General features: G+C 38.0%; 1 protein-coding gene across 1 annotated transcript in view; it reads left to right on the forward strand.

Annotated features, from left to right (window-relative positions):
* ARHGEF26 (Rho guanine nucleotide exchange factor 26) overlaps window positions 1–13,881 on the forward strand; it is a 62,301-nt gene that overhangs the window by 38,843 nt on the left and 9,577 nt on the right. The window contains exons 10-11 of the mRNA XM_030028010.2: window positions 5,089–5,243; window positions 13,349–13,558. Coding sequence (XP_029883870.1) covers window positions 5,089–5,243; window positions 13,349–13,558 — 365 coding nt within the window. The remainder of the gene's footprint in view (window positions 1–5,088; window positions 5,244–13,348; window positions 13,559–13,881) is intronic.

The following is a 13,881-nucleotide window of genomic DNA, read 5'->3' on the forward strand; positions in this document are numbered from 1 at the left end:
ACTGAAAATACAATTTAGGCTTTTATTAAAAAAAAATCCTCTACAATCAGACTTTTTGGTAGGAAAAAATAGCAGACATAATCATAGTTAGTAGGGGTTTTAGTGTACTTCCAAGATACTGCAAGTACATTTACTTTTTTTCTAGTCAGTGTTTGTTAAAATACCATTTCTGTAAATAATGTCTCAAACCGTTATGTAATGAGTATTCTTTTGTGAGAAGAGTTTATTATCATACATGTAGTAAGAAGAGGTTCATGTTTTTAAAAACACAGTTCTTTAAAGGGTCTTGGTCAGTCTTTGAGGAAATGCTGTCTCCAAAAACTAGTTTTTCAACTTGTCCGAAGTATTTTTATTTTCAAACTTTGACTAAAATAATAATATTTACTTATAACGACGACAACAACAATAAATAAAACACTTCTTAACAAGTGGCATCACTACATTTGCTAACAATGGTGATAATAGTATCAAGTCTTTGGATAGTCTAAAATAGAGTTTTGGGTAGTCCGAAGTCCTTGGGCGATCCGCTTTGTGGTTTTATTCATAGTTTTCAGATCTACAGAAGTACCTAACGGTGTTTAAAGTGCTTAAATGGTTTGTAGTCTCTTGCTTTCCCCGTGGAAAGAGGATGCACGCTATCGATCCTGACTTTGCAGAAGCGAAAGGCCCTGTATAATTCTCTGCACGTGCTGTAACTAGCAGCTCTCGCTAGTTTCATGGGAGTAATAGCAACTTCATGTATTTTGTTTTTCTGTATTTTTTTAATGCAAGTTTTTTTTTTTTTTTTTTTCCTTTGTGCATCTTAAATATAACCATTTAGTGGTTTAGACCTATCTGTGGTTTGAGAACTTGCCAGCTGGCATATAAAAGGCTGCTTGGCCACATTTCAAGACATTTTTAAGTTCCAACAGTTTGTTTTATGTAGAAACGAGATGGTATACATGATGTACTCTCTTTGGCAATTAAGGAAAAATTAATATTAAAATAAAAACAAGCTGCCTCTGGAACATAGTCAATTAGGAAAATGTGATGAACTCACTTGGAGTACAGATTAGAGGAATTTTTAGTTCATCCTCAAATAGAAATTTTTAAAGTACTTTTTGTCTGTAAAACAATCATCATGGTGCTATAATTCTGTTTTATAACCATTATAAATTAGGTAGACTATTTCTGTTCTTGCTCAACCTCATGGAGTGTTTTGCGATTTTTGTTTAACTTTATTATTTTATTAGATGTAACTGTAGAGTATTGCATGGGAGTACAAGAGAAGCTACTCAGTATGTCACTTGTACATGGCTAATCTGTAGAATTCAATTTTTAATTAAGATTCAGAAGTTTTTATTCTTAAATTTTCATCTTTAGCACCAGAAAAAATCATGTGGGTTGTTTTTTTTTTTTTTTCTGCAAACATGCTTTTGTGTTCATGAAACAAACTTGTTTGTGACTTCTGTGTTCTAGGACCATCTAGCTCAAAGTCTTTCAATTTTGTAAAGTCACAAAAAGCGCGATGGTGTCACACTGTTAGGGTATGGGCCGATGTTTCACAGTCCTGTATCGTCACATGGAGCCTTTACTGCACTGCAGGAAATGTAAAAGCCATTTGTTTAGAAAATTCGTTTTCATGTTACTTGAAGGTACTGAACCAGCAGAGTTTTGATTGAAAGTACGCCAAATTTTTTTAAGCCGAATGTTGATATAAAACTTTGATTTCAGCGGTGGAGCTTGGGAGTTCCGCTGGGAGTGTCATGTCTGCGTACTGAGCTAAATCGGCCTGTCATAACCTGTGAGTTGTCTGTAACAAAATGACCACCCATAAGAAAAATTACATGATACAGTCCTAGGAGAAAGTAATAAACTTGGATTGATAGAAGTCTTAAGTTAGCCACTGATCTGAGATGAGTGACAATATCAGTCAACGAACTTGAAGCTGCAGTGATCTATAACCAGATTGATTTACTCTGATTCACTAACACTTGGATAAAAATCTATTTATGAAATACGGATTTGAAACAAAATTCTGTATTTCCAAATTGGGGAGTATACGATAGCAAATGCATTTAATAAACTGATGGGTAATACAAAACTAGAAGCCCGCAAAAAAGTCATATACATCAAAACAGAGTATGTGAGCTTAGATAAATTGGGAAGAAACGTCCGAAGGGAATTTTGTTGAGATTCAATTCACTAATACTGTCTTTGGTAGCATGAATGCAAAAATACTAGGAATCATAGCAGATAAATGAAATGTGTTGGTATTTATCAGTAGTCACTTTGAAAGAATACAGGTTTTGAAAGGTACCTGATGTAGGGCTACAGTATAGCAAAGGCCGTGTTCCAGTGGATGTCTGTGTTCAAGTACCAGGTGAGGGTGGACATCCATTACTGCCTGTTCTGAGTATGTTGGGACACAAATCAGTCTAGGGCAAGGTAGAAAGTGTAAGGCTTCTTTAATCTGTAACAATTTGCGGTAGTTCCGGAGGGCTGCTACGCTTTGCAATTTTGAGCAACCTTCATCTGCCATCAGTACGCTACCTCCTAAGGGAAAGCACGAGGAAGAGAGTTCTGCGGTGCTGCGTGGTGGCAGAAAAAGCATCTTTGGAAAAATTGTTTTGTTGTGTGCCATTTCAGAGTCACTGTAAAATTGTACCTTAGAATTCAAAAACAAGGGGGTGGCTGCACATGAAATCAGGGAGTTGTTAATTTGTTGTTCCAACAGCAAGATCACAGTCAAAGCACTGCATTTTGGTTTTGGCATACTACTATGGGGCAAGTATTGACAAGTTGAAGTTAGCTTAGTAAAGGGCAGCTGAAGTGATTAAAAGCTATAAAAGAATGAAGATGACAGCTTGACAAGCTGAATGTAGAAATATTTTTTTACAAGCATGTGAAAGGTGCTTTAAATGAGGGGAAAAAAAGCTGTCGTCTTCATTAGTCTAATCATGCAAGACCGATAATGAATTTGAACAGCAGCAAAGAAAGTAGGAAGTTTGATAAGCAGAAAGCCAGTTACATTGAAAGTAGAAACAAAAATTTTGTTATTTTGCTTGGGATGAGTAAAAATACATAAGCTCCATAAAATTTAGCAGTAAGCACCCATTTACTGCAGCAGGTCTTAGGTACAAATGTTAGTAAGCATGGGCAAAGTGGATGCCTCTTCTTTTCCAGCGGTAGCACGTACCTCCTGCTGGAGAACCTGTAAGGTACAGGTTGTGCAGCTCAGGCTTCCCTTGCTGAAGTTACCCCCTGAGCCCAGTCCTTTTCGGTACCAGCGGGGGGAAGGTACCAGGCATCTTCAGATGCCCTATCCAGCATGGGGGCGATACCCAAAGGTACATAGAGACAGAAGTACCAGCATCTTCAGTATTCAAGTTAGAACCCAAAACAGGTCATTCCAGCGATGAGGGGTGAAACCTGCAGAGGAGGTCAGTATCTTTGCTTATCATATTGCCTAGTGACAGCACAGTCCAGCAGAAAGAACCTGTCCACTGTGTGCCGTTGGAAAAAATGTTCCCGCATACCAGCTCTGTTGGGTTCGGTGCTAGCAACAGTCAGTGAAATCACTGACTGAGGAACCCTGGTCAGTGGGACAGCTGCAGCGCTGCAATGGACCTTCGTCTTTCTGGCGTCGTATGTCATGGTACAGCTTCAGAGATGATCTGTTCTCTGTATGACCAGGACATGCAGTCTTGCATCTCCCTTCATGGTTGTAGCCCAGAGAAACAAAAGGTCCTTCTGTGGTGTCTGTTTCTCCCGCAGTTGGGAATAATTGGGATTAATAAAGCCTGGTCTTCACATTAGGCAGCTATGATTCTCTCTGGCGTGCTTCAGCCATTGCAGGTGTCGGTCCTCACCATAGAGAGAAATGGAGATCCTGCTCCACAGAACGTCTAGAGTTCAACTACATCAAGTAGGTAAAGAGTAAGAGGAGCTACAGTATCCTTAATTATCCATCTTAAATAAAGCTATGACAGTGGACAGATAACTGTATGATATTTCAAGAGCTCCTAATGAGAATAGCAAGTATGTGGAAAACTTCCTGAAGTTCATCCTGAGGAAAGACAGTTATTTTTTAATATGGCCTTTCATAAGCAGATATCTAAAGAGACATGCTCTAAAATCTTTCAGATGTGTCTTTCAAACCACTGGTGAATTTATAATGTCATGAGCAAACTGTTACTGTTTTGGCATTAAAATGGACAGCTTGTTCAAACCCTACATATCACATACTGCTTTATGTATTCTTTCACAGAGCGGTGTTGGAACTTCAGTTTATTTAGAGAGTAGAAGATGGATGTTGCCACATTTGGTTGCTAAGCCTTCTGGCATTCCTCACTTACCTTACTTTTTAAGGGGGAAAAATGTCTGCATACTCTGAACATCTCAATAATAATGTTCAGTACTGTATTAGGACCAATCTAATCTTGTATGCTGTCTCCGTATCTGTTTATGTCTGTTTTAACATACAGAATACTTCAAAGTGGATTGTACAGTGTATTTCTCTGTTAAAGGATTTTACATTTCTTTTGTTCTGCGTGTGGTACAGAATGTACCATCAGAAAGAAGGCACAGCATCATTTTAGCTGCCCTGAGGGATGTGATGAAATGCAGTGTGCAGTAGTCCTCATGTTGGAGATGAGAAGCTGAAGCTCTTCTTTCCAACTGTTTAGGTAGAAAAGCTGTGAGGTACCTAGAGGAAAATCCAGTGTTTGTATGTGCTTAAAGAATGACTGCTTATTCCACAAAAACTTACATATTCCTGGAAGAAAGTCTTTTTAATTTCCTTAGGAGACCTTACGTAGTCTGTTCCATCCCAAGTATGACCAATCAAGTCTGTTCGTTTTTATCTTAGATGAGCAATTGTCATGTGCATGAGTGATTTTTCAAGTATTTGCAGGCTATTACTTGTGTATTACATGAATTATGAAGATACCTTAAACCTTGATAACCTCTGCTTTGTGCTTGTACTTGTGATCTCTTGAGTTTTGAGTTTATTCAAGCATTTTTCCCAAATATATATAGTAGTCCGTTACCTGATTTTTAAAAACCTCTACTTTTGAAGGATTAAAATGTTATTTTCTTGCTTTGTAGCCATTTCCATTGGTTTCCTCTTCACGATGGTTAGTGAAAAGGGGCGAATTAACAGCATACGTAGAAGACACTGGACTTTTTTCTAAAAGAACTTCTAAACAGCAGGTGTACTTCTTCCTCTTTAATGACGTCCTCATTATCACCAAGAAGAAGAGGTAAGAGCTTCACCAATATAAAATTGCCTTTGTGTTCAACTCCTTGAATCACAGAGAGAACAGCTGAATTATCCTTGTCTTTTAAAATTATCGTGACTGTTGTGCGTGCCTCACCCTGGGCGAAATGAAAACTGCAGCTTTCTGGCTTTGGAACGGCAAACTTGATTGCATCCGCAGCATTTTTACATATTTTCTAGTTGCTTGTTTGAAAGAATGAAGGAGATTCAAAGAGAAGTAAGTGGACCTCGTACATTTGCAGCATGAAACAGGAGGAGATACGGACTAAACAAGTTTGAAGTCCAGTAAACATTTTTAAAGCTATTTATATGTTTTAATATGCTGTGTGGGAGAGAGTAAATGAATTAAGAAGTTAAATTTGAGTTTCTAATATTGCTCTATCAGACTGCGTTTAGAAGTGACAAGTAACTACTTGTTAAACAGGATTTATTTTTGGCAAATGCAATTGAAATTCCAAATTGTCAAACAAATTGCAAAGTTCATCCTTGATGCTTTAGCAAAGGGAGAAGTTTTGGAAGGATAAAGAAGTAGTAATTTTCATTACCCTCCACTCTTTCCACAGTTGGGCTGGTTTTAGAATGATGTATGGGATACAACTTATAACAGTCTCCATTTAAATTTAATTTATCACTAGATTTGAGGGGAGGTTTAGAAGAATTGAATTGAATTGAACTTATATCTTCTGATGTTGCTATTAGATGATACTTGATAGATAAACCTTATACCTGAGGCAGAAAACTGTTTTGAAGAACAATTATTTTGCATCTGGGTTGCCCAGTTAAGCCTAATACCAGCTATTTTTAAAAGACACCCTTCCGTGAAACTTGATATCCATAATTTAAATAAATTTTGAGGAATGAGGTATGATATAAAACTTGGGAAGAAAATGCCAATATTTAAGCAAAGAGAAAGCTAAATGAAAGTGGAGGGGAAAAAAGCACTTAAGTGAAGGGGATTTTTTGCAAAGATGGGAAAAAAAATGAATAGATTTCTCGCCAGCTATCTTACTGAAGTTTCTCTTTCTGAGATTCAGTGTTTATCAAAGCTTATGCTGAAATGTTTCTGTGAAAGTCCCTTGTTAAATCACTGGCAGCACATCACAGAGTTGTATCACACTTTTTTAAACAGTGCATTTCTTTTCTCATGGGACTACCGTTAACACATATTATTGTGTTGGTAGCTAAGTAAATGTTTGAGTTGGGAAAACAGTAAAGAATATATTAACTGTGTTGTTACATTGTTTATTGGTTTCCTATGTGATGGCTTGTTGTCCAGATTATAAAACAGATTTTTATAACAACATATCTTATCCAAACTTTGGGGTTTTGATTTATAACAGCTTCCAGCTGTTGGAATTGAAATGTCCTAAATGGGCCCAGAAGCCAGAATTAAAGAACACTTCATGTTAATGGTCAGATTCACACAGTCACTCTCCGAACACCCCCTAAACAAATGGATGTAACTGAAAAGGACTAATTTCTGTGAGCCTCCCAGAGATTCTGAGTATGAAGCATGTACTTTGCCCAAGTGAATAAGCTTATTAATAATATTTGAGCTTTTGGTGTTCTGTTCTCCCACCCACAGTGTTACCATGGATGCTACAGCAGTGGACAGAAATATTTGTTGCTAGTTGAGTTTAAATGTTAGTATTTTTACTTGAGCAGTTGCATTTCAGAAGATTCTTAACATTGCACAAAAAAAAAAAATCACTCCTCACTACTGTGCTAAAAATACCAATTACTTAGTGCTCCAATCATGCTGTTTAATCTTTACCCAGAAGTTAATCTTCAGCTATCCCGTCTGAGCAGTTTGCCATATATGTAGAACCTCATGCACGCAGCCAGCAATGGCTCAGTCCTGACTTCTTAAAGGCCGGGCTTGATGGTACCTGCTGGAGGAGTCATGTTGGTGACTGTGAAGTAAACTTGAGTTTACTTGAAGTATACTTGAGTGAGTAAGCTTTCCAGAAACCTTTTCATAATGAGAACTGTTACATTTTCACCACAAAAAAGATAAGGGAGGTCTTGTATTGGTGTATACTTAGGCATGCTCCAGAGTTCTTATGTTTCAATTTTAATGATATTTATTCATCATAATCTTCCTCAGCTACAATTTCACCTCCTGGTATGAAATTGCAAGGTTTAACTGTCTTCTGTTGCTCATTAAGTAGATTAAATGGAATTTAGCTACCAAAATCTCTTCCTTTTTAATGGATGCTGTGTGGCTGTATCTCATGCCACTATGAAATATTTCAGAGGCTTATGCTTTCCATGTCAGCTACCGGATGGTCTGTTTTTGTGTGTGTTACAGATACCTTGGTAATCATTTAGGCTCTGATTTGTGTGCTGTAAAGCAGCAGCGTAGTCAGTTGCTTCATCACGCTTCCCCTTCGAAAAAGTAAGGCAAACAGCTACTGAATAATACTCAAGACTGGTTGTTGGGATTAGGCCAAAAAGGGACACATGAACTTGAGATGTATGTCATTCTGCACCAGATTTTGGAGAATAATAAAAATCTGCATTTCCACACTGCTCAGCTTTTAGTTTATTGGGAACTTTTTTCCTGTTCAGTAGTCCTTTCTTGTAGCTCCTTCTGCTGTGTAGACACAATCTGATTTTTTTAAAATGTAATTAAAAAAAAAAAAAGACTCTTAATATGTAAAGTTTTAATGCATTACCTTGAAAAGAGTAGTCAGTGCTAGCATGTGTCAGGATGTCCAAATCTTGGTGGAAAGGCCAACTTTTATATGGTTGGTGCACAAGAAGATACCAGTTAATTCTTGTTCATGTGAACGCGGATGTCAGTTGGATTATGGCATGCAGCGAAGAGCTGGGTGATGTCAGGACTGCTCAACGTACTCTTCCAGGGTTACCTGTGCAGTCAGTGGAGAAGGCAGGTCCCTTTAGAGAGCAGTTCTAAGTAGCAGCCTAACTCAGCTTGTCCATATTGACCTCTTGAAGAGCATCTTTCTCTGTTTAGGTAGCTCTGGGAAGTTAACTTAGAAACTTGTAAAGTTAAACACTGTGAATACTCTGCAAAGATCTAAGTGTAGACTGACTTCAAGTAGCCTGAATATTTCATGTATTGTTCATTCAGCTTTGTGGTAGTGTTTTACCCTTTAGTTTCATTCTCTTAACTCCATTCTCTTTTTGCTCCTTTTCTGGCTTCTGTTCTTTTTTTATTTACCTCCTTGCTGTACTGTGAATTGTCACCATTTTGGCCATGACATCCACTCCAGGGACCAGTAAACCAACAGCTTATGCTGACATTGGATTTTGAAGGTAGCATTCTGACAAATGGAGTAACAGGCAACATAATTCATATCTTAGAGTTGTTCTTCCAGGCTGCCTCACAATTCACATGCACTACAGGACAATTGTTACTTGTGTCATGCTTGGGAGATTTGCTTTCTCTTGGGCTAGTGAAGAAACTATTCCAGGTTCCATGAAGAATGATGAAATTGGTGCTTTATTAAAATACAGAATACTTAGTTGAAATATACATGCTACTTTTATGTTTGTATGCATTTCCTTCATAATGAGTTCCCAGTTTTCTCCCTCCCTCTAAACCACAGGTATGAGTGTAAGTGTCATCCATACCTCTCCTGCACAGCTGAGGAGTGTAACTGTTGGGTTTAGACACCTATTTGTCTGTTGCCAGGCGTGGTAGAGTTTCTATAGTGGACACTTTATAACTGCTGCAGCAGAGAAGGCCAAGCTGAGGAGATGTTTTCTCGAATACCTTTTGCAGGCTTGGAAGCATACACTGCAACAATATCCTGCTAAGAATAGGATACAGCTAGCTTTGAACTCTACCAAAAGTCAAATGCCTCCTTTTATTCCTCACGCCCTCCTGGGACCATGAAGATCTGGTTACATATTTTAGTTATTAATGCTGCCTATGAGCTAGCTCTGTGTTCTGTGGAGTTCAGGAGAACTCCAGAATTAATAAAGTTTTGTTATATACAACTAAATAGCTGCCTTATGTGGCTATTCACAAAATCCACCAGTTACATCCTCAGTGCTTTTAGAAGATTTCAGGTGAACTCCAGAGAGGCTTATATTTTTGAATGAGTGTAGATTTATTGAATATTCTGTTTTCCATAATCCCCTAAGGGTACCACTAGAATCCTGTCTGTCTTAATGGCTCTGTGGCTTGTCAGCTCCTGAGATACCTTGACAGCGGAATGCCGCTGGACTTCATGCACTGGAAATCACCCAAAGGTTCACTGCTACTTGGGAATGTTACCAGTTCACAGCTGCTTGCAGAACTATAGTTTTTCTCAGGGTGCCAGTGGTGATTCTGTAACTAAAGGCAAGCACAAATGCAAAGTAACTTCTATGGAACACCAAGGATTTCAGAGTAGCGCAGCTGGAAAGAGGGAAGGAGGTAGGGAGACTGACCACATGCTTTCTGTTAAAGTATAGGTGGCCTAGAACAGATGATACTGCATCAATAGATATTTGGTCTTCATACAAGTGCCTCTAAAAGTTGCATGCATTCCCTGCAAAGGGATATAAAATAGTCCTGTTGTTTCATGTTCTGAATCTAAATAAAAGTTCAGCAAAAAAAGTGCAGTTTTAAACTGAAAATTAATGTTGGCATGTTTGTATTACCTGATTACAGTAATTTTAAAGAATGTCTTAAATGTCCTTCCTGTTACTCCTGACGGAGTGGATTAAATTTCTGTTTATGTACATCTGCTCACTCCAGCACTGTCAGCTTTGTCAGCATATTTCATTATCTGTTTGGAAGGAGGAGCGTTTGTGGGCCTCACAGAGGGCACAGCGGGTAAAAAGATGAGGACTGTGTAATAGTTTCAAATCAGACTATTTTGTTGACTGGAGATAAGAAATAGGAAGGACTTGTAGAGGTTTTATCTCTGTTGATTAATTAGTAAAGAATGCATTTATTATTTGTTACACAAATGTGTAACTACATTTCTTTTTCAGGTGCAAGATTCCCAAATAACTACAGCAGCATCCCTAGCTGGTTTTGCTAGTTCCATCCTTGGCTAAGCAGGGATTGCCTAGACTAAAAACAGTGAACTGACTTCTTTAAAAAAACCAAAACAACCACAAAACAAAACACACACCACACACACACCCCCAAACCCCACACCAAACAAACGAACCAACCTTTGCCTGTTGTAGAGTGTATAGTTTAAGAAAAAAGAAAGAGGGAGAAAGGGACTGATAAATATTAGATATAAAATGTTTTTTCTTCTTCAGTAGGGACCCACAGCTACTACAGATGGCACTTGAAACAACTGTCCTCAAGTGATAATTAGCATCTTTTTGTAGAGAAATGAATTAATTGAATCTAGGGGTGGATTTAGGGGAATGTGAAGCCTAAATCCACAGTCTCTACTCCCTCCCCTCTCATAGCCTCTCTTAAATTAAGATTCCTTTTAGCATCCCTGGGTTATATGTGTGGAAATTAGAATTTAGCTTTCCACATGCTGAAATATTGAAGATTCTCCCAAGTTCTCAGTGTGCTTATGTTAACTTCTCAGTGTGCTTATGTTAAATTCCTTTAATTAGACCAAAACCTATTTATAATCTGTATTCTTTCTACTTTGGGACCCAAGAAGTCATGTGTAATAGCATAATTAACCTGGCTTCATTTTTGCAGAGCTCTAAAAGAGTTTTCTGTCTCCATCTTGTTTCCTATGTGATTTACTTTTTAATTTTTTTACTCTGAGGAACATGGAAACAACAGTCTGATCAAAAGCTAGGTTAATCAAAACTGTGTGGAGAGTTTTTAAAGCTATTTTAAGTTCTTTTGGAAGTTTTGGGTATGTTTGTGCCTTTGTCAGTGGTCCCTTAATGGGGAGTTGTGATTCCAGCCCTCAGAGTGGAAAACACCAGTGGATTGTGGGGAATTGTTGGGACCATTTTGAGACTTGGAGAAAAAGAGACAGGGGAGAAAAATGTTCTCTTCTCGTGAGCTACAGTGATTTCAGTCCTCCAATATGATAAATCTTACTAAGCTTGTCTGTTGTTGGTTCTGCTTCCTTTTGTAAAGCCCTCAAACTCCTCAATAAAAGATGAGAAGAAAAAATACTTGCCAGAAGGATTTAAAAAGGAAAAAAAGAAATCTGCATCACTTACTCAAGAAATAGCAACTGATCACAAGAAAAGAGAAGCCAGCTGAAAAGGCTTTTGTTTCCACTGAAGCTTGCGATTGTATTTCCCAGAATTGACTTATGTGTGTTTGCAAGTTCAGCAGGATATATCGTGAACCCAGAACACTGAAACTTAATTACCTCATAATTTCATGTAAGCTTGTAAACTTCTTCAGATTTATTGCCCTACACTGGTGCAACAAGAAAAGATAGAAAAAAACCTGCTTACGTAGGCATAAAGCCAGTTCTCCCTCCTAGCCCATACATTGCTGTGTTTGTCAAATTTTACAGTAAATCAAATACATCAAATTTTAAGGTGTAACTATACATACTCCGCCTTAAAGTAAAATCTGTTTAGACCTCAAGTCTTGAGTGATGAAAAGCTATGCTAGAGCCTCAGATTACTTAATGTGGTTCATTAAAATAGTTTAAATTGAAAAAATACTTGAGAAGATTAATTTTGCTGCCAGAGATATACAGAAACCTAAGCACTGATCTGATGCGAATCAAATCCCAAGCACCTGGAACTGAAGCCCTCTGAAATGCTGATGGTGACATACCCCTTTCTGGCAGGTGCAAATGAAGCATATTCTTCCTTTATGGTTGCTCAAATATTATAAGAAAACGGGGAGATGATGACTTAACATCTGTTGAGATATGTTATTGATACAATATTGATATATTACATCAACTATGTTTCATGACTTTAAAAATCTGGAATGCACAGTTATTTTCCACTTGAAAAAAAACATGTTTCCAGTATTACCTTGATATGAATAAGTAGCAAAACCAATAGATACGATAACTGGTGGAACTCATGTAAGAGTGCTGAAGAATGCTGCTTAAGATGACTGGATACTCTGCACCTGAAGCAGATGTTGTAAATATATAGTAATGGATTGAAGGACAGGGGGGTTGAAGTAACTGTTCCCTGCTACCATCTATCACTGGTGTATGTGACAGTGTGCCTTGTCCAGACATGCTTCTTCCTGTCTTTGCCATGTCTTCATCTGTCAAGAAGATCTTGATTAGCTGAAGTGATTCTCACATTTAGAAATAAAAGGCTGCTTTTCAGGGATGAGTGCATTATTTTCATTTAAGTCCTTCTGTTGTTAAAATCAGTAACACTTTTATGTTCTGATTTGTGGTATCTGATGTTTTGTCCACCTCTCCACCTACATTTCAGCCATAAGGAAAGCAAAGCTTCTAACTTGCATCATTTCTTAGAATTCTTTCTAGTCGTTTTTGGGAAGTTATTAAGCACATGTAGTAATGTTTATTTGTATCACTTAAGAGTTGGTATATTTATTTACAAGGTCCATTCCACAAGGCAAATTGCACAGTGCATTTTGCAAGACCAGTAGTGTATGACAAGCCTTTGCCTTTGTTCTAAAAATTCACAGTTGACTAAGGTTGTGTTTCAGAATATTGTAAATAGGTTTTGGACTAGACCTACATGCAGATGGACAAGAAGTACAAGCTGATCCTGTATTTAAAATGAAGATCAGTAGTGTTTATGTGGAAGCAGTATATGTACCCATAGTTCTACAGGTACAGGAAAAGGGAAATTTTACTTTTTTTTTCCTATAACATTCTAAAATTAAGGTCTGTTGTTCATTTGAATCTACAGAAGAAAAAAGTGCAATTCTCTGTAATCGCTGTGCCTGTTTTCAAATTTAGTGTAGTTAAGTTGAGCTTACACCACTTCAGGAGCACCAAAGTCATTTAACTGTGCCGCTAAACGAAATTCCACAGGGCTTAAAAACTGATCTACTTTGTATCTTGGAAAATTGGTAGTTTAAAAACCAAATAAACAGAAAAGATGAAGTTCTGAGGTGTCAGAAGGGTCATGTGATACTGTGCAGTTAAAAGTGGATTCTGTGACTGAGTTTGCTTCCAGACATACTTAATGGAAAACTATAAACTTGTGGGTTTTTTCCTTCCCTTCTTTGTTCTGCAGTGAAGAGAGTTACAATGTCACAGATTATTCTTTAAGGGACCAGCTGGTGGTACAACAATGTGACGGCGAGGACCTGACTTCTTCTCCTGTAAAGAATGCTTCAACTATGCTCTACTCGCGGCAGAGTTCTGCAGCTCACCTCTTCAGACTAGCGGTCCTCAGTAACCACGCGGGAGAGAAGGTGGAGATGCTCCTGGGAGCAGAGACTCAGTAAGTAAATAGTTCCCGTTTCTGTAGTTTTTCACCTGATGATCTCAACAGGCTGTTCTGCCCCCGCTCCTGTCAAGATAGTATGAAATGCCCAGCTTCTGTCTGGCAAGTTTAAATCAAAATGAAATGAAACAAGTTTCCAAGCAGGCAGCCTTTGTGACGTGTGGTCAGCAGTGACCAAAGGAGCGCTACTGCAGAAAGGATCCCTTATTTGTCGTGGACCATGTTGGTGCCCTGCTCGGTAACACTGAAGCACTCACTGTGACACCTGCCAACTGCTCCGATTTGCACTGTTTGTATTAAGTGGATACTTTCAAAGCAAG

Source organism: Aquila chrysaetos, chromosome 10, assembly GCF_900496995.4.
Source record: "Aquila chrysaetos chrysaetos chromosome 10, bAquChr1.4, whole genome shotgun sequence".
NCBI classification, from domain to species: domain Eukaryota; kingdom Metazoa; phylum Chordata; class Aves; order Accipitriformes; family Accipitridae; genus Aquila; species Aquila chrysaetos.